We start from the raw sequence: 27,499 nt of genomic DNA, 5'->3' as shown, positions 1-27,499 counted from the left end.
AAACCTCACAGGTCTCTTCTTCATATCTAAACCTCACAGGTCTCTTCTTCATATGCAAACCTCACAGGTCTCTTCTTCATATGCAAACCTCACAGGTCTCTTCTTCATATGCAAACCTCACAGGTCTCTTCTTCATAGGCAAACCTCACAGGTCTCTTCTTCATATGCAAACCTCACAGGTCTCTTCTTCATATGCAAACCTCACAGGTCTCTTCTTCATATGTATGTGACGCCTTGCAAAGTATTTTCTAAGTTAACTTAGTGGCACCCTGCACCTCCCGCCCCGCCCCACCCCCCGAGGTGACCCCATTACACATACAGCATCAATTGGGTAACGCTGCAAATGTGCATCAGGGATTTAAAAGCAGCAATCTCGCTTAAATTCAAAATGTAGTCTTTTTTTATCATGTTTGATCGTGGGAGGGGGGACACGGAATCTCACCTGTTTCATTCCAGGGGTGAACATTGTCGGCCGAGCTGAGCTTGGCGTTTACCCTAGCGCAGAATAAAGTCGCTATGTATCGCCCAGAAATGTGTGTGACGCAGCACGGGTGTGTCATTGATATAGGTTTACGAAATGTATTCCTTTCACAGTATAGCTATTGTCCATCATATTGATCGAATGTTGATATTTAATAATATGACAAATACACGTGCTGCTGTTTTTAATGTAAAATTAAATCGGGTATTTAACGCGACGCGATGCATAAAAGCAATTTCGAACAGCGAAATACGCGTCGTCTGTAAGAAGTCGCCCAGCGGCCTTGGTGCGTACGTAGCGCGCATATATACTTTTTAGCACAATACAAACTCATATCTGATTTTACCGCACAGAACAGCCAAAGAAATGTGATCCGTGCAGCTCAGTCTATCTGTCACCGTCAATTAACTCACGGACAAATGTCTTTATTACCCCCATTAATCCCATCTCTGCAGTTTGAGGGGGGGTCAGCTGTAAGCACATCGCGATCCGGAGTAATTACAGAGACTCCCGGGAGCAATGGAGTCATGGAAATTTTCGACAGCGCAGCAAGTATTGTCCATCAATCCGTTGGAGAGAAGTCATCCCAAGTCCGAGCAGAAAGAGGATGACTCAGGGATTAACCCCGGCCGCGCCGGAGGGACCGGTCAGAGAACGGACGCACTAACGTTAAAGAAAAAGAAACCTTTCATTGGGTATTTTGTAGGGATATTTCCCCCTGCCGTTGGAATATTTTGCACGGTAATATTTATATCATTTAATTTTTTTAAGGGGATGAACAGATAGAGGTGCCCAGTGCTTCAGAAAACAGAATCATTATCATGAGGTATAAATCTCCGCTTGGACCATTCACTACATAGGATATAAACACAGCATCCCTGGCAGGGGATAGGGGACAGGTACCTAGTGCTTTCTAGCACACATGTGTAGTACAAATAATGTCCCTACTGAGGCTGATAAATACACCTTGATAAAGGGCACACGGCCCGAAACGCGTAGGTGTGTGATTGTCTTCAGGGGTTACGTTGTATCCAGATCAAGAATAAAGGATTCGTTTTACTGCGAGCCTCCTCCTGTCTTTTTGGCAGTGCACTGCCTTTCCCCATTTTTTTTCTCCTATTTTTTTAAGGGGACCTGCTGTTTTTAGGGAGGATTTGGGGGGGTTTGGTTAGTTAGTCCTTTTCTCGAGCCAGGCAGTCCTGACTGGTGCATTATTTGGGTGTATTCTTGGTTAGAGAGACACTGGTATGCTACAGTATCGCCCCATAAAGGCCAAATGTGTTTATATTGTACATAGCACGGGGGCTCAACTCCAGTCCTCAAGACACCCCACAGGTCACGTTTTAAGGATACTCCTGCTTCAGCACAGGTGGCTCAATAAGTGTCAGTGGTATTTTTTTCTTACAGTGTATAGCGCTGACAGTGGACGTAGCGATGTACATAGCATTTGGCAGGCACAGTCAGTCCCTGCGCTGTAGAGCTTACAAGCCAGGGGCGGCCAACACCAGTTCTCAAGGGCCACCAACAGGTCAGGTTTTTGGGACACCCCAGCTTCAGCACAGGTGGCTCAGTCAGTGTCTCAGTATACGATTGAGCCACCTGTGCTGAAGCAGGAATATCCTTTAAAACCTGACCTGTTGGGTGGGGGGTCTGGCGTTGAGCCCCCTGGTATATCGCACAATACTTGTTTTGACGTTCGTTTTCCTGGTAAACATTAGAAATTCTATCCCCCCCCCCTCTCTTTCCTTTGTGAAACAGGCACAAGTGCTGGCGGGAAATGTCTTACATGGCTAAGTGTTTTCTCTAAATTACAGCCCCTAAGGGCCTATTCTCTATAGTTCGATGCGCCCATTTGGCTGAAAAGTCCACATTAAAGCCAATGGGAATACGCGCCCCCCAAAATACGCCGGAACGGACGCATTGGGGCGTATTGTACATCCACCCAAGTGGGCAATGACCATTCTCGGCTGATCTTCTGCGTTGACATCTAGAATTTCGACTTAAGATGGCCCGATAGAATTACCCCCTAAGTATGTTATTATAAGGGGCTGCCCGCCATGTCTGCTAAACTGTGCTAAGTCATATAAATAGTCTGTAAAGTGCCTTCATGCTTCATAAATCTCTGTATCTTTCAAACACCAACTCCTCTTAGCGAGGAACATTAGATATAGACAGGCGTGTCGGCACTCACGGTGCACTTTGTCTGCAGAGTGTTACTGTTTATTTAATGATTTCACGTATATATAATCGCTTTTTGAGATCTGGTCCCAAATTTACAGCAACGCGGAACGTTGGCCGAAATCCAGAAGCTTTGTATCCTCGTCACCTCCAGAGGCTCTTCTGGCAGAGAAGGGGTTAATCTTCTCTCACTGGGGCCCACCGAGACCAAATCAATCTGGCCGCCATTTTTAAAGAGCCCCTCAAATGTTATTTTTTTCTTATGTACGTAATCCTGTACCTTTCTGAGTCATGTAACCTTTTCCTGATGTCAAATTCTGCCCGAATTCTACGTTGTCTTGGAAAATGGCGAAACTTTGAACAAAATATGATATAATGACCCCTTCAGTGCCAGAGGAGGCATTGAAGAGGTTAATAGGTGGTTTCCACAGCTGATAACGACAGGACGATCCCACAAGGAAGATCACGCGTGAGAGCGGGTGGGGAAAAAAACGTGTTACTGTACGTGTTTAAAAAAGCCAAAATATGCCAAAAGGGGGAAAGCTGGCAAAAATAAAACGCCGTTTACAAAGAGCGAGAGAATGAAAGAAATAAAGGCGGAAAAAAGATAACGAGGGAAAGAATAAACCGAGCGCGAAGATGAGGAAGGAGGTGTGATAACGGAGCAAAGAAAAACATCGTGCTTTTTACAGCTGCGACGGAGGCCCATGTTTACTAAGCAGCGCTTTTACAGAAACCACTTTCCAGGATCGGAAGACAACTTGCGGCCCGGTAAAGTGGACTAATTTACCGGGACTTCTGGTGCTGGGAGGTGTCTCGTTGACTAGCACCGGGAAAGTAGCGATCGGCCCATATCTACTAAGCAGCCTTCTGCTGCAAGACACGCTCCGCCGCTGGAAGACGCCTCACAGGCCATTGACTTCGGGCCGCCCTCCAGCGAAAACGTGCGCAGTACTAAAAGAGAAAGGATGGGGTGACGTTAAATAGTTACATATAGTTCTGTATACTTACATTGTCACATAGTTACATAGTAGTTACATAGTTACATATAGTTCTATACACTTACATTGTCACATAGTTACATAGTTACATAGTAGTTACGTAGTTACATATAGTTCTAGACACTTACATTGTCACACAGTTACATAGTTACATAGTAGTTACATAGTTACATATAGTTCTATACACTTACATTGTCACACAGTTACATAGTTACATAGTAGTTACATAGTTACATATAGTTCTATACACTTACATTGTCACATAGTTACATAGTAAACGAGGTTGATAAAAGACATACGTTCATCGAGTTCAACCTACGTTAAATTTAGACGACAGATACTTATCCTATATTTGTAATTACAGTATTTTGATCCAGAGGAAGGCAAACACACAACCCCAGTGTCATCATCTAATGATGTCTCATAAATGGGGCAAATACATTCCTTCCCGAGCCCCCATGTGTCAGAGAGAAGGAGGCTGAGGGAAGACGAGGAGAACAGAGAGAGGGTTTGAGCGAGGAGTACAACGGGCGTGAGATTTAATAACACTTGTTCAGCACCACAGCGTGAGAACATGTCTAGATAGCAGTGGGAGAGCTATCGATCCGTACTCCAGCCCTCTGCATCTTGGGCACCTCCCACCACCAGGAGAAGACCTCTCACTCCCAGCCCTCCTCTGGCCAGCACGCGCAGCCAGGTGAGTCTCTCTCGGAACCTGGGATAACTGCCCCAGACAAGCTGGAAGCCTAATGTGGGATGAATGGGATATTATTGCCACAGGAGCGGACCCCACGGTGACCGGTCTGCTGGTGTCTGCCCCTTCCACTAACCCTGGGCTATGAGTGTGCGACAGAATGGCCAACGAGTTAGTGTGCGGGCTCATTTTCACGCTGTGTCTGCCCGTGTGCTTGCTAGCAGGTAAGGAACACAATACCACTTTAGAAACGCAGCCCCCGATCCTCGTTATGTTAACCCCACCTTTCACTAAGTAATTTCAAAGTGTTTCTAGGGTACTAATGGCAGCGACATGCTTAGTGAGGCCAACCTCCACTGTATTTATAATACGTATACGTATTTTTGAATAGTTTTGTAAACTTGAAATGTTTCCCCAGGTAACCACATTTTTGGGAGGGTTTTTACAATCTTTACCTAATCTCGAATGTAATAAGACTCATTGTAAACCGTTATATATATATACAGGTACATTGGTGATATAAACTTTCTTTCTTGTTTAAAGTAATAGAGCATTAATCACAAGATCAGATGCAGAATTCAAGGAAAAAAAGGGAGACAATAATAATGTATTTAAATAAGTGAAAATCTTACTGTGAGGGTGATGCCATTTTTAGCTTGCGTTGTGGGAGTGCCCCAGTATGCTTGCTACCTTGCCTCTCCCCTGTGATTTAATGTTGTAGCACGTCACAGATATGTCCTTGTATTGTATTGTATGTCTTTATTTATATAGCGCCATAAATGTACATAGCGCTTCACAGTAGTAATACACGTGACAATCATATAAATAACAAATAATATAAATCAGGTCATGGGAATAAGTGCTTCAGACATAAAAGTAACATTAAGGAAGAGGAGTCCCTGCCCTGAGGAGCTTACAGTCTAATTGTTAGGTAGGGAGAACGTACAGAGACAGTAGGAGGGAGTTCTGGTAAGTGCGTCTGCAGGGGGCCAAGCTTTATGTATCATGTGTCCAGGATTATCCACGGAGCTACTCATATGCTTCTTTAAGCAGATGTGTTTTAAGGTGGGTCTTAAAGGTGGGTCTTAAAGGTGGATAGAGAGGGTGCTAGTCGGGTGGCAATATATGGGACGGGTCCCCAAAAGTACAATAGTGAGAGCAGGGTCTCCCTCCTCAGCAAATAATTGGTGCCATGCAAGAAATATGTATTGTGAGGACGACTCATTTGCGTTTCTGAATGTTTTTTTTTTTAACACTTACATAGCGATGACAGTATACACAGCGCTGTTCATAGAATCTGAGCAGGCAGGAGTCCCTGCCCTGAAGAGCTTACAATCTATTTTTGGGGTGATAAGTGACTTGCACAAAGAGCCAACATTGGGAACTGAACCAGGTCCCCCCGATTTACACGCAGGGTCACTGTCTTCACTCACTGAGACACTTCCGCCCTTAAAGGATCCAGGGACTGTGTGTTTTTTTTAGTTGTACCAAGAAAAAAATGTTATGTTTGTAAACAAACAAGAAATACAGGGTTTTTTTTTTACTGCTTTTTTAATCTATTTTTACACTTTTTTTACCCACTGGAATCAGCGCTGAATAAGCCGGATATTTTAATAAAAGTACCAAAGATACTGAACTCCATTTATTGGTTTCAGTGGCGCCAAGTAAATGTAGTATCCGGTATACCGTACAGATGCAGGGGGCGTTATCTCGCCCGTTATTACCAGGTTTCACGTAACCCCCGGCGCGAGTTTTACCGGGGGATTTACAATAAAAATCAACGGAGCCACGAGTTGAAACATTGCGCGATTTGCTAACCGCAATGCGCTAATTACGGTCTTAACGACCGTAATGTCGTTAACGAGCCATAATGTCGGCTACATCGGTAGGTTGCATCGAAGTTCAAAGTAACAGAAGAAATAATCTCTTCTCAATCCGGAATAGCCTGGTGTGCAGGTTCCATACAGCGGGTTCTATGTATCAATGCAGAGAAACGTGTGGAGATGCGTTTCTCGTTTTTTTTTAGCACAGCTACGATGTACGTAAGAAAAGTTTCTTACATATGTTGCAGAATGTTAGATTTACGTGAATTCAGATTTTTGGGGGCAAATAAAAGGAAAAAAGAATGATGCAGAGAGACTCAGAATGTGATACATCTCATTATAATCTGTGCACCATGTAACTTCCCCCAACTCTTCTACTGACTCTCCCCAAGGTGCAAACTGGGGCAGAGACGCAGAATGTGATAAATCTCATTATAATCTGTGCCCCATGTAACTCCCCCTACTGACTCTCCCCAAGGTGCAAGCTGGGGCAGAGACGCAGAATGTGATAAATCTCATTATAATCTGTGCCCCATGTAACTCCCCCTACTGACTCTCCCCAAGGTGCAAGCTGGGGCAGAGACGCAGAATGTGATACATCTCATTATAATCTGTGCCCCATGTATCTCCTCCCAACTCCTCCTACTGGCTCTCCCCAAGGTGCAAACTGGGGCAGAGACGCAGAATGTGATAAATCTCATTATAATCTGTGCCCCATGTAACTCCCCCTACTGACTCTCCCCAAGGTGCAAGCTGGGGCAGAGACGCAGAATGTGATACATCTCATTATAATCTGTGCCCCATGTATCTCCTCCCAACTCCTCCTACTGACTCTCCCCAAGGTGCAAGCTGGGGCAGAGACGCAGAATGTGATAAATCTCATTATAATCTGTGCACCGTGTAACTCCCCCCAACTCCTCCTACTGACGCTCCCCAAGGTGCAAACTGGGGCAGAGACGCAGAATGTGATTCATCTCATTATAATCTGTGCCCCATGTAACTCCCCCTACTGACTCTCCCCAAGGTGCAAGCTGGGGCAGAGACGCAGAATGTGATACATCTCATTATAATCTGTGCCCCATGTAACTCCCCCCAACTCCTCCTACTGACTCTCCCCAAGGTGAAAGCTGGGGCAGAGACGCAGAATGTGATACATCTCATTATAATCTGTGCCCCGTGTAACTCCCCCCAACTCCCCCTACTGACTCTCCCCAAGGTACAAGCTGGGGCAGAGACGCAGAATGTGATACATCTCATTATAATCTGTGCACCATGTAACTCCCCCAACTCCTCCTACTGACTCTCCCCAAGGTGCAAACTGGGACAGAGACTCAGAATGTGATACATCTCATTATAATCTGTGCCCCATGTAACTCCCCCCCCCAACTCCTCCTACTGACTCTCCCCAAGGTGCAAACTGGGACAGAGACGCAGAATGTGATACATCTCATTATAATCTGTGCACCATGTAACTCCCTCCAACTCCTCCTACTGACTCTCCCCAAGGTGCAAGCTGGGGCAGAGACACAGAATGTGATACATCTCATTATAATCTGTGCACCATTAACTACCCCAACTCCCCCTACTGACTCTCCCCAAGGTGCATGCTGGGGCAGAGACGCAGAATGTGATACGTCTCATTATAATCTGTGCCCCATGTAACTCCCCCAACTCCTCCTACTGACTCTCCCCAAGGTGCAAGCTGGGGCAGAGACACAGAATGTGATACATCTCATTATAATCTGTGCACCATTAACTACCCCGACTCCTCCTACTGACTCTCCCCAAGGTGCAAGCTGGGGCAGAGACGCAGAATGTGATACATCTCATTATAATCTGTGCCCCATGTAACTCCCCCAACTCCTCCTACTGACTCTGCCCAAGGTGCAAGCTGGGGCAGAGATGCAGAATGTGAAACATCTCATTATAATCTGTGCACCATGTAACTCCCCCCAACTCCTCCTACTGACTCTCCCCAAGGTGCAAGCTGGGGCAGAGACGCAGAATGTGATACATCTCATTATAATCTGTGCACCATGTAACTCCCCCCAACTCCTCCTACTGACTCTCCCCAAGGTGCAAGCTGGGGCAGAGACGCAGAATGTGATACATCTCATTATAATCTGTGCCCCATGTAACTCCCCCAACTCCTCCTACTGACTCTCCCCAAGGTGCAAGCTGGGACAGAGACGCAGAATGTGATACATCTCATTATAATCTGTGCCCCATGTATCTCCTCCCCCAACTCCTCCTACTGACTCTCCCCAAGGTGCATGCTGGGGCAGAGACGCAGAATGTGAAACATCTCATTATAATCTGTGCACCATGTAACTCCCCCCCAACTCCTCTTACTGACTCTCCCCAAGGTGCAAGCTGGGGCAGAGACACAGAATGTGATACATCTCATTATAATCTGTGCCCCATGTAACTCCCCCAACTCCTCCTACTGACTCTCCCCAAGGTGCAAGCTGGGGCAGAGACGCAGAATGTGATACATCTCATTATAATCTGTGCACCAAGTAACTCTCCCCCAACTCCCCCTACTGACACTCCCCAAGGTGCAAGTTGTGGAAAAACAGAGCAAAATTGGAGAAATCTGCTTTGATAAATAGGGGTGAAGTGACTGAGTGTGTTTTGCTCCCCGATCCCATAGAGCCCAATGTATTAAAGCTTATAATGCGGAAATGTCCGGTGGAATGCGTCAGTCCTTCTCTTATTAACAAAGAACTATTTCCAACATGGTGAAGAGAGATAAATGTCACTTTGTGTTTGTCTATTTTCATACAATCCAGGGGGAGCACATGGGGAAAAAAGACAAACGCAGAAATGTGAAAGTGGGGAGTGGCAGCGATGGTGACTCGGCTCTACACACAGACTGCTCACAGGATACGGGTAGTTTAGGCTGTGTATAGAGCCCGGCTCGATTCGCTGCCACTCCACACTTTCAAACATCTGCACTTAAATTGTCTGTGTTTGTCTTTTTTCCCCCGTGTGCTCCCCTTGGATTGTATGGAAATATTCTCCCGCCTTGGAACCAGTGAAGACGCCTCCCACCAGGGGGTCTGAGCCGGGAGATAAGACTTCATATTTTGTATCGTTTTATTATTCACATTTTGCACTATTAGATTTTATTTCTTAAGTGTTAAATATTTCGCTAATCCCTTTAATATTAGCGATCACTTGCTGTCGTACGCGCCTTTTTTTTCGCCTTCACGTGATCACTTTGTGTTTGTCCCACAGCGATATGTATCCGCTTCAATGGCTTCTCCGTTATCTATTTCACCTTCCTCATCCTCACGCCCCTGCTGCCCAAGCCAAGCTATGCTACAATGAAAGGTAGGTCCCCCTGGTCCCGAGACTGCAGCTGGGGTACTGTATATGAGCTGTGTAAGGGGTGAGGGGGAGAGCCGTATTTAGACGAGTACAAAAGTATATTTGCGATTCCAATAGAAAAGAAAAAAAAATGTTATAGATGTGACATTTAAACACCTCCTCGCGACTTACATGCTATTTGTTTGGGGATTTGTATTGCATTGTATTGTATGTTTTTATATATATATATAGCGCCAAAAGTGTACTCAGCGCTTCACAAAGAATACAGTACGGGGAATTATAATAATACAATAAGTGCAGCAAAATCAGACAATAGGAAAGGAAATCCCTGCCCCGAAGAGCTTACAATCTAAGGTTTGAGGGTAAACTTACAGAGACAGCAGGTGAGGGAATAAGTGCAGTAGATGGCTGTGCTTGGCCACAGTGGGTGGTATGAGTGACTGTGGGACAGTAGCCATGAGTGCAGGCTGTTGGGGTGCTTGATTTGTGGGGCGAGTTTTAAGGTTACTTGGTATTTAAATGAAAAGGTTAACACCATTTGCATGGGGAGGAGATGGCAGGGAGGCGTGAATGAGAGCAAGTGTGGATTTCCCCTATATTCGTTTGAAAATATAAATACAGTTTCAATGGAAGGGGATCCTTTCTTTGGGGACCTAGGGACCATGTCAGTATATCAGCCATTTGTTTTATTTATTTGAATTGATTCTTTAAAATCCTTGCATTTTTTTTATTCTGTGATTATACCCAACAGAATTTTTGAGTGTACGTCTAAGGTTACCAGCTGTCCAGTACTGTCCCGGACTGTCCTGTATTTGGACACTCTATCACAGTAACATTTTTTAGGTAAATGAGGTATTCCCTCACTGGACAGAGTGACCTCACCGGCTTGGGGGGGCCGCGGGATTTCCCTGAGCAGGGAGAGAGCAGGACTGAGGCTAGGGGGCTGGGCGGCTTCCTCCATCCTGATTAGCTGCTATTGGGTAATGCAGCCAATCGGGAGGAAGTGTCAGGATCCTGGAGGTGGGGCCAAGGAGAGGAGGAAACAGCATGGAGAGGTGAGAGGGTTGTGTGTGTGTGTCTCGCACCTTCCACCATGGTGGCGAGTATTTTTGGAGAAGACGCCTGGCCCCCCTACCCACGTCTGATTATTTCCTTTACATGCGAGTTATACCACTCCTGCCGTCGCCTCTCTGAGCTGCGTACTTTGTGAGTAATTTCCCTTTTCTGGATCCGCTGCAGGTCGCACGGGGAAGTTCCTGAAGGCGTTATATTATACCAGCTTCCTGCTGCTTGTGATACAATCCTCCTTCCAGATCGCATTCCACTATATCCCTCCTAAAGGTGAAACGCGCGTCGGATCTTACACGCCCAATCAGACTCTGCAAATACTGTTTTTCAGATCCCGGGAAATAATTGAGCCAAATTATTTAATTCTTTCTGTTTTTAATCTCCTCCCTCCCCCCCATACCCCCAAATTCTTTTGGAAGCCTCCAGGGGTCATGGAAGCATTAAAAAGTAACGGTACCGATTGTACAAAGACATTGAAGGTCATTAGCTACTATTGTAACCCGTTCCCTGCCACTGGGGTCAGCAATAATATTAGATGCTTTATTTTGTTAAACAGCCATGGTATTTTTTTATCACACTTCTAACTCCCTACAACAGGGGGGGCTCAACTTCCGTCCTCAATCCCCACCCCACCCCCAACAAGTCAGGTTTTCAGGATATCCCAGCTTCAGCACAAGCGGCTCAGTCAGTCCCTGCTTCAGCACAGTCAATTCCTGCCTTACCACAGGTGGCTCAATCAGAGGCTCTGTCTTTTACTGACCCTCTGATTGAGCCACCTGTGCTGAAGCTGGGACATCCTGAAAACCTGACCTTTTTGGGGGGGTGGGGAGCTTGAAGACTGGATTTGAGCCCCCATTGCCCTACAACAGGAACACAATATACAGATGTGACCTCCGTGTGCAATGCGAAGTGACTGCCTGGGACCCCCTGTTCCTAGGGATGGGTTTGGCGGGACCCTGCAGTTAGGGGGACCTGTGGGAGTGAGACAGGACTCACTCTGCCTGAGTGTTTGTAACAAACTTCGGCGACATCACGGGGCGCTAATCCGTGTGCTTGGTTCCCTAGATTACCTGTGGGAGGCGATCCTGAGCCACTTTGGAGTTTTAAGGTGAGCAGGCGAACCCGTCCTCTCCGCACTGTGCTCGCTGCAGACTATAAAAACGCAAAAATAGAACAGAAGGGCGGAGCAGTGCTGCCGTCAGGGTTAAAAGGAAGCTATATCCACACGCAAAATAAATAAATAAAAGGTTGTTTTATTGAGTGCATATACACTGAAAAAAGTGCTACAGAGCGAACTCTGACGCGTTTCGTCCCTGCCTGGGACTTTACAAATATTAATGCAGTTTATTCATTCTGGACTATTAGTATTACTAGCACACAATTTGTAGCATCAGTATTTCCTTGAAGCAATTCTGTGTTTTTCCTTATAAAAACGCAAACACTTGAGGTGTAAATATGATCTAAGTAATATAATGTCATAAATCGCCGTCCGTCACCGGCGGAAACCACTAGAATGAAATGACTTGCGTGCGCGCTGAAGAGTTAATATTCTTTGGATTTAAGGTACAGGGAGATAAGAGCAGGTCCCTCACTCCCTTTTGTATCAGTTTCCTGTCGCTTGTTCTTATTTTGCTTGTTAATGTGCTAATTACTGATCCCCCGCACTGTGCCATGCTATTGGCGCCTTAAAAATAATCATATCAATAATAATAATAACGTTATTATTACCTGATTTTTTCATGTATATATCTCTCTTTTATATGTGTTACTGATTTATTGTCACCTTGTATTTCCGTCTAACTGTTTGTTACTTTTCAGGACTGTTAGAGCAGTTTTTTTTTTTTACCTTATATGCGGTTTTCTACTGATATATAAATATGGAATTATAGACAGGGCTTTGTCAGCAGTTTCCTTGTCTGTGTGCGGACACATTAAATACTGGGACTATATTTAGGGACCACAGGGACCCTTGCTGTTACCCGCACCTATTTCAGTGTTAGTTTTTTACCTGGGTGGTGCTGGCTGTTGTTTGTATTATATATACTAATAGAAATGAATGCATTTAGCCCCTGTAATAGCCCCGGAGAGCACTGCCTGGCCTTTATTCCCCTGACTCCGCCAAAGGGACAGTCTCTCCCACCCCCATTTCATTTCCAAAATTGGTTGGTAAACACGATGAGCTGAGACGTGGGACGGGTTTTATTTCCTCTGGCTGCTACTTTTTGTCGGTGTTCAACCAGAGTATACACAGGCAACGCCCCCTCTCTCCTCTCCCCCCCTCTGTCCTCTCCCCCACCCCTCTCACCTTTCCCCCCTCTCTCCTCTCCCCCTATCTCCTCTCCCCCTCTCTCCTCTCCCCCCTCTCCCCCTCTCCCCTCTCCTCCTCTCCCCCTCTCCTCTCCCCCCTCTTTCCTTCCCCTCTCTCCCCTTTGTCCTTCTCTCTCCCCTTTGTCGTACTCTCCCTCCTTCTCTCCTCTCCCCCCTTCTCTCCTTTCCCCCTCCCTCCTTTCCCCCTCCCTCTCTCCTTTCCCCCTCCCTCTCTCCTTTCCCCCCTTCCTCTCTCCTTTCCCCTTCTCTTCTCACCCCTCCCCCCTCTCTCTCCCCTCCCCCTCTCTCTCTCCTATCCCCTCTCCAAATCCCCCTCTCTCTTCTCCCTCCCACCCCCCCTCGCCTCTCCTTATCTTTATTGACTTTCTAATCGGGTGGGATAATGATACATAAAAAAATAAAAAAAAGCTTGACTGACAACCAGTTAAAAAATGCAAAGAAACTAAAGTGTCCGAATCTTCAGCGCGGCGAGATTTCTGTGTATAAGGCGGCCATTGAGATTTGGACGGTTAAATTCAGGACGTTAGTTTTTTTTAGATTCAATTGGCTACGTGGGATCAAACCTTTAAGTAATTGATCTACATCTCATCATTAATGTGCAGTGATGCTCGGGGAATAGCCCGGTGTGTGCTGGGGACACACGGGCACGCTTGACCTTAAATCACAAGACCACGCCCTCTGCACTCACATTCCGCGGTGTTTTAGCCATACGGGGAAACTGACCGTTACTGGCGTCCTTGTACCCTTGGGCCTGGAGCTCTGACACATTGTCTCCCACCACAGACTCAGCCAGGTGGACGCGTGGAATATTGTCCGTCTCTTGGCCTCTGACATCGGGATGTTTTTCGCCGGCGTCTTTATCCGCCGGACCTGTAAGAAGCTGGTACGGTCGGGGGCCCCTAAATTAAACCCTCGAGCCAGCGGCCCGGAGGAAGTCGAGGATGAGGTGAGATCTGGATTCGTCGCCATGATTACAAATCCAGCGTAGATACCGAACACCAGCGTACTTTATTTTGCGCTTATTCCGCGCAGAAGGATTTCCTATGGTTGTACGTGAACACACTGATCTCTGAAGTGGGAGAACCTCAGTTCAAACCCAGACCTTGGACAATTCACTTGAGGACATATTAACTGAGCTGCGATACCTTCCAGCATGGCCCTGTAGCTTCCCCACTTGCCTCATGTGAATTAGATCGCAAGCTCCTTGCGACAGAGTGTCACTGTGCTGGCGAATGCTGCTGTGTACATATGATAAGAATGCAAACATTGAGTTTATTTACGGATGTTCATTCATTACGACAGGGGCTCTCAACCACAGTCCTCAGGACCCCTCAACAGGTCAGATTTTCAGGATATCCCTGCTTCAGCACAGGTGACTCAATCGATTCCTGCTTCAGCATAGGTGACTCAATGGGTCCCTGCATCAGCACAGGTGGCTCAATTAGTGGCTCAGCCTTCGAGCCACTGTACAAAACACAGTTTTAGCATTGGCTCATTATAGGTCAAGCGCTGTAGTTTTGGTGTATTAGTTAGTTATTTACATTATTGCTTCCAGCCACTGTGCTGAAGCAGGGATATCCTGGAAGCACTGGAGTTGAGCCCCCCTGGGTTAAGGTTTAACTGATCCCTTTGACGTTCCCACAGGAATCTGAGACGGAGACGGAGGAGAGTGACGGGGAAACGGGGCCCTCCACGGACGAAGAGGTTTTAGACAGAGATGAAACCGGCAGCCGGATGAAGTTCTTAGAGAAGATCGCGGTGTTCGTGGCGGGGGTGAAGCTCCTGTTCGAAGCTCTCCTTACCACCGCCGGGAAGGTGGTGGGGACCCTTCTCCTGGGGGTCTCAGGTACATCACCGCATCATCTTCTACACCAAGATAAAGCAGAGGGCTACGTGTCAGTCTGGCCACGTCCGGCATGTGTCAGTCTGGCCACGCCCGGCATGTGTCAGTCTGGCCACGCCCGGCATGTGTCAGTCTGGCCACGCCCGGCATGTGTCGGATTGGAGCGTTTCTGGCAACTAAAAATCACCTTTTCGTTAAACATAAAAAATAAGTCATTTTTAATTAACAAGAGAGCAGAGGAAAAAAACAAAACAAGAATCACTCGCTCCAAATTACTTCCTAAGTGTGGGACTCGCTCCAAATTACTTCCTAAGTGTGGGACTCGCTCCAAATTACTTCCTAAGTGTGGGACTCGCTCCAAATTACTTCCTAAGTGTGGGACTCGCTCCAAATTACTTCCTAAGTGTGGGACTCGCTCCAAATTACTTCCTAAGTGTGGGACTCGCTCCAAATTACTTCCTAAGTGTGGGACTCGCTCCAAATTACTTCCTAAGTGTGGGACTCGCTCCAAATTACTTCCTAAGTGTGGGACTCGCTCCAAATTACTTCCTAAGTGTGGGACTCGCTCCAAATTACTTCCTAAGTGTGGGACTCGCTCCAAATTACTTCCTAAGTGTGGGACTCGCTCCAAATTACTTCCTAAGTGTGGGACTCGCTCCAAATTACTTCCTAAGTGTGGGACTCGCTCCAAATTACTTCCTAAGTGTGGGACTCGCTCCAAATTACTTCCTAAGTGTGGGACTCGCTCCAAATTACTTCCTAAGTGTGGGACTCGCTCCAAATTACTTCCTAAGTGTGGGACTCGCTCCAAATTACTTCCTATGAGTGAGACTCGCTCCAAATTACTTTCCATGAGTGAGACTCGCTCCAAATTACTTCCTATGAGTGAGACTCGCTCCAAATTACTTCCTATGAGTGAGACTCGCTCCAAATTACTTTCTATGAGTGAGACTCGCTCCAAATTGCTTCCTATGAAGGTCGAACTCACTCCAGATTGCTTTTGACATGCTAGACTAGCTGGAGATCATTTCTGATTCATACAGACTCCAGATCACTACCAAGTATAACTCACTCCAAACTACTTCCGATGAATGAACCTCACTCCAGGTTGAGACTCGCTCACTGTAGTTCTAGGTTGAGATTTGATGATTGCACAAAGGATGGAAATGAAGTATCTCTTAGGGGACGTACAATGAGATCGTTCTCCCCTCGGAGCGAGGCACAGACATGTCTCCCTCTCTCTCTCCCTCCCAGGTATAACGTTGCCCTCCTTAACCTCTGCTGTCTACTTTTTCACCTTCCTGTGGCTGTGTTCGTGGTGGGCCTGTAACCGCAGCGTCAGCCTCGTCCTGTTCAGCAGCCTCTGCGTCATGGCCGCCATATTTAGCGCGGGCCACTTGGCTGCTATTTACGTCTATCAGCTGCCCTACTTCCAGGAGCTGATCCCTCCGCAAGACTTATACGCCAGGTGAGATCAGAACAGACTAACCATGTAACTGGTGGGGGGTCCATAATTAGGGTTCCCAGGCGGCTTCTCCAAAATTCTGGACACAATGGTGAAAGGTGTGACGTGCTTGAGACACACGCACTCCCCTCTCCGCTCCATGCTGTTTCCTCCTCTCCTTGGCCCCCCACAGGCGCCTGACACCTTCTCCTGATTGGCTGCATCACACAGCAGTAGTCAATCAGGATGGAGGAAGTTGCCCAGCCCCCTAGCAACAGCCCTGCTCTCCCCGCTCTGTGATATCCAGTGGACCCCCAAGCTGGTCACTATGTCCAAAGAGGTAATACCGGTGTACACATACACGCCCAGAGAGGTAATACCGTTATACACATACACGCCCAGAGAGGTAATACCGGTATACACATACACGCCCAGAGAGGTAATACCGTTATACACATACACGCCCAGAGAGGTAATACCGGTATACACATACACGCCCAGAGAGGTAATACCGGTATACACATACACGCCCAGAGAGGTAATACCGGTATACACATACACGCCCAGAGAGGTAATACCGGTATACACATACACGCCCAGAGAGGTAATACCGGTATACACATACACGCCCAGAGAGGCAATACCGGTATACACATACACGCCCAGAGAGGTTATACCGGTATACACATACACGGCCAGAGAGGTAATACCGGTATACACATACACGCCCAGAGAGGTAATACCGGTATACACATACACGCCCAGAGAGGTAATACCGGTATACACATACACGCCCAGAGAGGTAATACCGGTATACACATACACGTCCAGAGAGGTAATACCGGTGTAAACATACACGCCCAGAGAGGTAATACCAGTATACACATACACGCCCAGAGAGGTAATACCGGTATATACATACACGCCCAGAGAGGTAATACCGGTATACACATACACGCCCAGAGAGGTAATACCGGTGTACACATACACGCCCAGAGAGGTAATACCGGTATACACATACACGCCCAGAGAGATAATACCGGTATACACATACACGCCCAGAGAGGTAATACCGGTATACACATACACGTCCAGAGAGGTAATACCGGTATACACATACATGCCCAGAGAGGTAATACCGGTATACACATACACACACAGAGAGGTAATACCGGTATAGACATACACGCCCAGAGAGGTAATACCGGTGTAAACATACACTCCCAGAGAGGTAATACCGGTATACACATACACACCCAGAGAGGTAATACCGGTATACACATACACGCCCAAAGAGGTAATACAGGTATACACAAACACGCCCAGAGAGGTAATACCGGTATACACATACACACCCAGAGAGGTAATACCGGTATACACATACACGCCCAGAGAGGTAATACCGGTATACACATACACACCCAGAGAGGTAATACCGGTATACACATACACGCCCAGAGAGGTAATACCGCTATACACATACACGCCCAGAGAGGTAATACCGGTATACACGTACACACCCAGAGAGGTAATACCGGTATACACATACACGCCCAGAGAGGTAATACCGGTATACACATACACGCCCAGAGAGGTAATACCGGTATACACATACACACCCAGAGAGGTAATACCGGACACATACACGTCCAGAGAGGTAATACCGGTATACACATACACGCCCAGAGAGGTAATACCGGTATACACATACACGCCCAGAGAGGTAATACTGGTATATACATACACACCCAGAGAGGTAATACCGGTATACACATACACGCCCAGAGAGGTAATACCGGTATACACATACACGCCCAGAGAGGTAATACCGGTATACACATACACACCCAGAGAGGTAATACCGGTATACACATACACACCCAGAGAGGTAATACCGGTATACACATACACGCCCAGAGAGGTAATACCGGTATACACATACACGCCCAGAGAGGTAATACAGGTATACACATACACGCCCAGAGAGGTAATACCGGTATACACATACACGCCAAGAGAGGTAATACCGGTATACACATACACGCCCAGAGAGGTAATACCGGTATATACATACACGCCCAGAGAGGTAATACCGGTATACACATACACGCCCAGAGAGGTAATACCGGTGTACACATACACGCCCAGAGAGGTAATACCGGTATACACATACACGCCCAGAGAGATAATACCGGTATACACATACACGCCCAGAGAGGTAATACCGGTATACACATACACGTCCAGAGAGGTAATACCGGTATACACATACATGCCCAGAGAGGTAATACCGGTATACACATACACACACAGAGAGGTAATACCGGTATACACATACACGCCCAGAGAGGTAATACCGGTGTAAACATACACGCCCAGAGAGGTAATACCGGTATACACATACACACCCAGAGAGGTAATACCGGTATACACATACACGCCCAGAGAGGTAATACCGGTATACACATACACGCCCAGAGAGGTAATACCGGTATACACATACACGCCCAGAGAGGTAATACCGGTATACACATACACACCCAGAGAGGTAATACCGGTATACACATACACGCCCAGAGAGGTAATACCGGTATACACATACACGCCCAGAGAGGCAATACCGGTATACACATACACGCCCAGAGAGGTAATACCGGTATACACATACACGTCCAGAGAGGTAATACCGGTATACACATACACGCCCAGAGAGGTAATACCGGTATACACATACACGCCCAGAGAGGTAATACCGGTATACACATACACGCCCAGAGAGGTAATACCGGTATACACATACACGTCCAGAGAGGTAATACCGGTGTAAACATACACGCCCAGAGAGGTAATACCAGTATACACATACACGCCCAGAGAGGTAATACCGGTATATACATACACGCCCAGAGAGGTAATACCGGTATACACATACACGCCCAGAGAGGTAATACCGGTGTACACATACACGCCCAGAGAGGTAATACCGGTATACACATACACGCCCAGAGAGATAATACCGGTATACACATACACGCCCAGAGAGGTAATACCGGTATACACATACACGTCCAGAGAGGTAATACCGGTATACACATACATGCCCAGAGAGGTAATACCGGTATACACATACACACACAGAGAGGTAATACCGGTATAGACATACACGCCCAGAGAGGTAATACCGGTGTAAACATACACGCCCAGAGAGGTAATACCGGTATACACATACACACCCAGAGAGGTAATACCGGTATACACATACACGCCCAAAGAGGTAATACCGGTATACACAAACACGCCCAGAGAGGTAATACCGGTATACACATACACACCCAGAGAGGTAATACCGGTATACACATACACGCCCAGAGAGGTAATACCGGTATACACATACACACCCAGAGAGGTAATACCGGTATACACATACACGCCCAGAGAGGTAATACCGCTATACACATACACGCCCAGAGAGGTAATACCGGTATACACGTACACACCCAGAGAGGTAATACCGGTATACACATACACGCCCAGAGAGGTAATACCGGTATACACATACACGCCCAGAGAGGTAATACCGGTATACACATACACACCCAGAGAGGTAATACCGGACACATACACGTCCAGAGAGGTAATACCGGTATACACATACACGCCCAGAGAGGTAATACCGGTATACACATACACGCCCAGAGAGGTAATACTGGTATATACATACACACCCAGAGAGGTAATACCGGTATACACATACACACCCAGAGAGGTAATACCGGTATACACATACACGCCCAGAGAGGTAATACCGGTATACACATACACGCCCAGAGAGGTAATACCGGTATACACATACACACCCAGAGAGGTAATACCGGTATACACATACACACCCAGAGAGGTAATACCGGTATACACATACACGCCCAGAGAGGTAATACCGGTATACACATACACGCCCAGAGAGGTAATACAGGTATACACATACACGCCCAGAGAGGTAATACCGGTATACACATACACGCCAAGAGAGGTAATACCGGTATACACATACACGCCCAGAGAGGTAATACCGGTATATACATACACGCCCAGAGAGGTAATACCGGTATACACATACACGCCCAGAGAGGTAATACCGGTGTACACATACACGCCCAGAGAGGTAATACCGGTATACACATACACGCCCAGAGAGATAATACCGGTATACACATACACGCCCAGAGAGGTAATACCGGTATACACATACACGTCCAGAGAGGTAATACCGGTATACACATACATGCCCAGAGAGGTAATACCGGTATACACATACACACACAGAGAGGTAATACCGGTATACACATACACGCCCAGAGAGGTAATACCGGTGTAAACATACACGCCCAGAGAGGTAATACCGGTATACACATACACACCCAGAGAGGTAATACCGGTATACACATACACGCCCAGAGAGGTAATACCGGTATACACAAACACGCCCAGAGAGGTAATACCGGTATACACATACACACCCAGAGAGGTAATACCGGTATACACATACACGCCCAGAGAGGTAATACCGGTATACACAAACACGCCCAGAGAGGTAATACCGGTATACACATACACACCCAGAGAGGTAATACCGGTATACACATACACGCCCAGAGAGGTAATACCGGTATACACATACACACCCAGAGAGGTAATACCGGTATACACATACACGCCCAGAGAGGTAATACCGCTATACACATACACGCCCAGAGAGGTAATACCGGTATACACGTACACACCCAGAGAGGTAATACCGGTATACACATACACGCCCAGAGAGGTAATACCGGTATACACATACACGTCCAGAGAGGTAATACCGGTATACACATACACGCCCAGAGAGGTAATACCGGTATACACATACACGCCCAGAGAGGTAATACTGGTATATACATACACACCCAGAGAGGTAATACCGGTATACACATACACACCCAGAGAGGTAATACCGGTATACACATACACGCCCAGAGAGGTAATACCGGTATACACATACACGCCCAGAGAGGTAATACCGGTATACACATACACACCCAGAGAGGTAATACCGGTATACACATACACACCCAGAGAGGTAATACCGGTATACACATACACGCCCAGAGAGGTAATACCGGTATACACATACACGCCCAGAGAGGTAATACAGGTATACACATACACGCCCTGAGAGGTAATACCGGTATACACATACACGCCCAGAGAGGTAATACCGGTATACACATACACGCCCAGAGAGGTAATACCGGTATACACATACACGCCCAGAGAGGTAATACCTGTATACACATACACGCCCAGAGAGGTAATACCGGCATACACATACACACCCAGAGAGGTAATACCGGTATACACATACACGCCCAGAGAGGTAATACCGGTATACACATACACGCCCAGAGAGGTAATACCGGTATATACATACACGCCCAGAGAGGTAATACCGGTATACACATACACGCCCAGAGAGGTAATACCGGTATACATATACACACCCAGAGAGGTAATACTGGTATACACATACACGCCCAGAGATGTAATACCGGTATATACATACACGCCCAGAGAGGTAATACCGGTATACATATACACACCCAGAGAGGTAATACCGGTATACACATACACACCCAGAGAGGTAATACCGGTATACACATACACGCCCAGAGAGGTAATACCGGTATACACATACATGCCCAGAGAGGTAATACCGGTATACACATACACGCCCAGAGACGTAATACCGGTATACACATACATGCCCAGAGAGGTAATACCGGTATATACATACACACCCAGAGAGATAATACCGGTATAGACATACACGCCCAGAGAGGTAATACCAGTATACACATACACACCCAGAGAGGTAATACCGGTATGTACACATACACGCCCAGAGAGATAATACCGGTATACAGATACACGCCCAGAGAGGTAATACCGGTATATACATACACGCCCAGAGAGGTAATACCGGTATACACGTACACACCCAGAGAGGTAATACCGGTATACACATACACGCCCAGAGAGGTAATACCGGTATATACATACACGCCCAGAGAGGTAATACCGGTATACACATACACGCCCAGAGAGGTAATACCGGTATACACGTACAAGCCCAGAGAGGTAATACCGGTATACACGTACACGCCCAGAGAGGTAATACCGGTATACACGTACACGCCCAGAGAGGTAATACCGGTATACACATACACGCCCAGAGAGGTAATACCGGTATACACGTACACGCCCAGAGAGGTAATACCGGTATACACGTACACGCCCAGAGAGGTAATACCAGTGTACACGTACACACTCAGAGAGGTAATACATGTATATACATACACGCCCGGAGAGGTAATACCGGTATACACATAGATGTCCAGAGAGGTAATACCGGTATACACATACACGCCCAGAGAGGTAATACCGGTATACACATACACGCCCAGAGAGGTAATACCGGTATACACATACACGCCCAGAGAGGTAATACCGGTATACACATACACACCCAGAGAGGTAATACCGGTATACACATACACACCCAGAGAGGTAATACCGGTATACACATACACGCCCAGAGAGGTAATACCGGTATACACATACACGCCCAGAGAGGTAATACAGGTATACACATACACGCCCAGAGAGGTAATACCGGTATACACATACACGCCCAGAGAGGTAATACCGGTATACACATACACGCCCAGAGAGGTAATACCGGTATACACATACACGCCCAGAGAGGTAATACCTGTATACACATACACGCCAAGAGAGGTAATACCGGTATACACATACACACCCAGAGAGGTAATACCGGTATACACATACACGCCCAGAGAGGTAATACCGGTATACACATACACGCCCAGAGAGGTAATACCGGTATATACATACACGCCCAGAGAGGTAATACCGGTATACACATACACGCCCAGAGAGGTAATACCGGTATACATATACACACCCAGAGAGGTAATACTGGTATACACATACACGCCCAGAGATGTAATACCGGTATATACATACACGCCCAGAGAGGTAATACCGGTATACATATACACACCCAGAGAGGTAATACCGGTATACACATACACACCCAGAGAGGTAATACCGGTATACACATACACGCCCAGAGAGGTAATACCGGTATACACATACATGCCCAGAGAGGTAATACCGGTATACACATACACGCCCAGAGACGTAATACCGGTATACACATACATGCCCAGAGAGGTAATACCGGTATATACATACACACCCAGAGAGATAATACCGGTATAGACATACACGCCCAGAGAGGTAATACCAGTATACACATACACACCCAGAGAGGTAATACCGGAATATACACATACACGCCCAGAGAGATAATACCGGTATACAGATACACGCCCAGAGAGGTAATACCGGTATACACATACACGCCCAGAGAGGTAATTCCGGTATATACATACACACCCAGAGAGATAATACCGGTATAGACATACACGCCCAGAGAGGTAATACCTGTATACACATACACGCCCAGAGAGGTAATACCGGTATACACATACACACCCAGAGAGGTAATACCGGTATACACATACACGCCCAGAGAGGTAATACCGGTATACACATACACGCCCAGAGAGGTAATACCGGTATATACATACACGCCCAGAGAGGTAATACCGGTATACACATACACGCCCAGAGAGGTAATACCGGTATACATATACACACCCAGAGAGGTAATACTGGTATACACATACACGCCCAGAGATGTAATACCGGTATATACATACACGCCCAGAGAGGTAATACCGGTATACATATACACACCCAGAGAGGTAATACCGGTATACACATACACACCCAGAGAGGTAATACCGGTATACACATACACGCCCAGAGAGGTAATACCGGTATACACATACATGCCCAGAGAGGTAATACCGGTATACACATACACGCCCAGAGACGTAATACCGGTATACACATACATGCCCAGAGAGGTAATACCGGTATATACATACACACCCAGAGAGATAATACCGGTATAGACATACACGCCCAGAGAGGTAATACCAGTATACACGTACACGCCCAGAGAGGTAATACCAGTGTACACGTACACACTCAGAGAGGTAATACATGTATATACATACACGCCCGGAGAGGTAATACCGGTATACACATAGATGTCCAGAGAGGTAATACCGGTATAGACATACACGCCCAGAGAGGTAATACCAGTATACACATACACGCCCAGAGAGATAATACCGGTATACAGATACACGCCCAGAGAGGTAATACCGGTATATACATACACGCCCAGAGAGGTAATACCGGTATACACGTACACACCCAGAGAGGTAATACCGGTATACACATACACGCCCAGAGAGGTAATACCGGTATATACATACACGCCCAGAGAGGTAATACCGGTATACACATACACGCCCAGAGAGGTAATACCGGTATACACGTACACGCCCAGAGAGGTAATACCGGTATACACGTACACGCCCAGAGAGGTAATACCGGTATACACGTACACGCCCAGAGAGGTAATACCGGTATACACATACACGCCCAGAGAGGTAATACCGGTATACACGTACACGCCCAGAGAGGTAACACCGGTATACACATACACGTCCAGAGAGGTAATACCGGTATACACATACACGCCCAGAGAGGTAATACCGGTATACACATACACGCCCAGAGAGGTAATACCGGTATACACATACACACCCAGAGAGGTAATACCGGTATACACATACACACTCACAGAGGTAATACCGTTATACACGTACACGCCCAGAGAGGTAATACCGGTATACACATACACAACCAGAGAGGTTATACCGGTGTAAACATACACGTCCAGATAGGTAATACCGGTATACACATACACGTCCAGAGAGGTAATACCGGTATACACATACACGCCCAGAGAGGTAATACCGGTATACACATACACGTCCAGAGAGGTAATACCGGTGTAAACATACACGCCCAGAGAGGTAATACCAGTATACACATACACGCCCAGAGAGGTAATACCGGTATATACATACACGCCCAGAGAGGTAATACCGGTTATACATACACGCCCAGAGAGGTAATACCGGTATACACATACACGCCCAGAGAGGTAATACCGGTGTACACATACACGCCCAGAGAGGTAATACCGGGTTACACATACACGCCCAGAGAGATAATACCGGTATACACATACACGCCCAGAGAGGTAATACCGGTATACACATACACGTCCAGAGAGGTAATACCGGTATACACATACATGCCCAGAGAGGTAATACCGGTATACACATACACACACAGAGAGGTAATACCGGTATACACATACACGCCCAGAGAGGTAATACCGGTGTAAACATACACGCCCAGAGAGGTAATACCGGTATACACATACACACCCAGAGAGGTAATACCGGTATACACATACACGCCCAGAGAGGTAACACCGGTATACACATACACGCCCAGAGAGGTAATACCGGTATACACATACACGCCCAGAGAGGTAATACCGGTATACACATACACACCCAGAGAGGTAATACCGGTATACACATACACACCCAGAGAGGTAATACCGGAATACACATACACGCCCAGAGAGGTAATACCGGTATACACATACACGTCCAGAGAGGTAATACCGGTATACACATACATGCCCAGAGAGGTAATACCGGTATACACATACACACACAGAGAGGTAATACCGGTATACACATACACGCCCAGAGAGGTAATACCGGTGTAAACATACACGCCCAGAGAGGTAATACCGGTATACACATACACACCCAGAGAGGTAATACCGGTATACACATACACGCCCAGAGAGGTAATACCGGTATACACATACACGCCCAGAGAGGTAATACCGGTATACACATACACGCCCAGAGAGGTAATACCGGTATACACATACACACCCAGAGAGGTAATACCGGTATACACATACACACCCAGAGAGGTAATATCGGAATACACATACACGCCCAGAGAGGTAATACCGGTATACACATACACGCCCAGAGAGGTAATACAGGTATACACATACACGCCCAGAGAGGTAATACCGGTATACACATACACGCCCAGAGAGGTAATACCGGTATACACATACACGCCCAGAGAGGTAATACCGGTATACACATACACGCCCAGAGAGGTAATACCTGTATACACATACACGCCCAGAGAGGTAATACCGGTATACACATACACACCCAGAGAGGTAATACCGGTATACACATACACGCCCAGAGAGGTAATACCGGTATACACATACACGCCCAGAGAGGTAATACCGGTATACACATACACGCCCAGAGAGGTAATACCGGTATACACATACACGCCCAGAGAGGTAATACCGGTATATACATACACGCCCAGAGAGGTAATACCGGTATACACATACACGCCCAGAGAGGTAATACCGGTATACATATACAAACCCAGAGAGGTAATACTGGTATACACATACACGCCCAGAGATGTAATACCGGTATATACATACACGCCCAGAGAGGTAATACCGGTATACACATACACACCCAGAGAGTTAATACCGGTATACACATACACGCCCAGAGAGGTAATACCGGTATACACATACATGCCCAGAGAGGTAATACCGGTATACACATACACGCCCAGAGACGTAATACCGGTATACACATACATGCCCAGAGAGGTAATACCGGTATATACATACACACCCAGAGAGATAATACCGGTATAGACATACACGCCCAGAGAGGTAATACCAGTATACACATACACACCCAGAGAGGTAATACCGGTATATACACATACACGCCCAGAGAGATAATACCGGTATACAGATACACGCCCAGAGAGGTAATACCGGTATATACATACACGCCCAGAGAGGTAATACCGGTATACACGTACACACCCAGAGAGGTAATACCGGTATACACATACACGCCCAGAGAGGTAATACCGGTATATACATACACGCCCAGAGAGGTAATACCGGTATACACATACACGCCCAGAGAGGTAATACCGGTATACACGTACAGGCCCAGAGAGGTAATACCGGTATACACATACACGCCCAGAGAGGTAATACCGGTATACACATACACGCCCAGAGAGGTAATACCGGTATACACGTACACGCCCAGAGAGGTAATACCGGTATACACGTACACGCCCAGAGAGGTAATACCAGT

At 46.8% G+C, this 27,499-nt stretch overlaps 1 protein-coding gene across 1 annotated transcript in view; it reads left to right on the top strand.

Annotated features, from left to right (window-relative positions):
• Positions 1 to 8,915: 8,915 nt before the first annotated feature.
• The window catches only part of LOC142466950 (piezo-type mechanosensitive ion channel component 2-like), a 94,540-nt gene continuing 75,956 nt past the window's right edge, over positions 8,916 to 27,499 (top strand). Inside the window, exons 1-7 of the mRNA XM_075572604.1 lie at positions 8,916 to 9,069; positions 9,418 to 9,513; positions 10,750 to 10,851; positions 11,644 to 11,686; positions 13,690 to 13,852; positions 14,551 to 14,752; positions 16,004 to 16,217. Of these exons, the coding sequence (XP_075428719.1) occupies positions 8,916 to 9,069; positions 9,418 to 9,513; positions 10,750 to 10,851; positions 11,644 to 11,686; positions 13,690 to 13,852; positions 14,551 to 14,752; positions 16,004 to 16,217 (974 nt within the window). The remainder of the gene's footprint in view (positions 9,070 to 9,417; positions 9,514 to 10,749; positions 10,852 to 11,643; positions 11,687 to 13,689; positions 13,853 to 14,550; positions 14,753 to 16,003; positions 16,218 to 27,499) is intronic.

Source organism: Ascaphus truei, chromosome 15, assembly GCF_040206685.1.
Source record: "Ascaphus truei isolate aAscTru1 chromosome 15, aAscTru1.hap1, whole genome shotgun sequence".
In the NCBI taxonomy this organism is placed as follows: domain Eukaryota; kingdom Metazoa; phylum Chordata; class Amphibia; order Anura; family Ascaphidae; genus Ascaphus; species Ascaphus truei.
The sequence above is the reverse complement of the archived record's forward strand: the minus strand, read 5'-3'. Positions and strand labels throughout refer to the sequence as shown.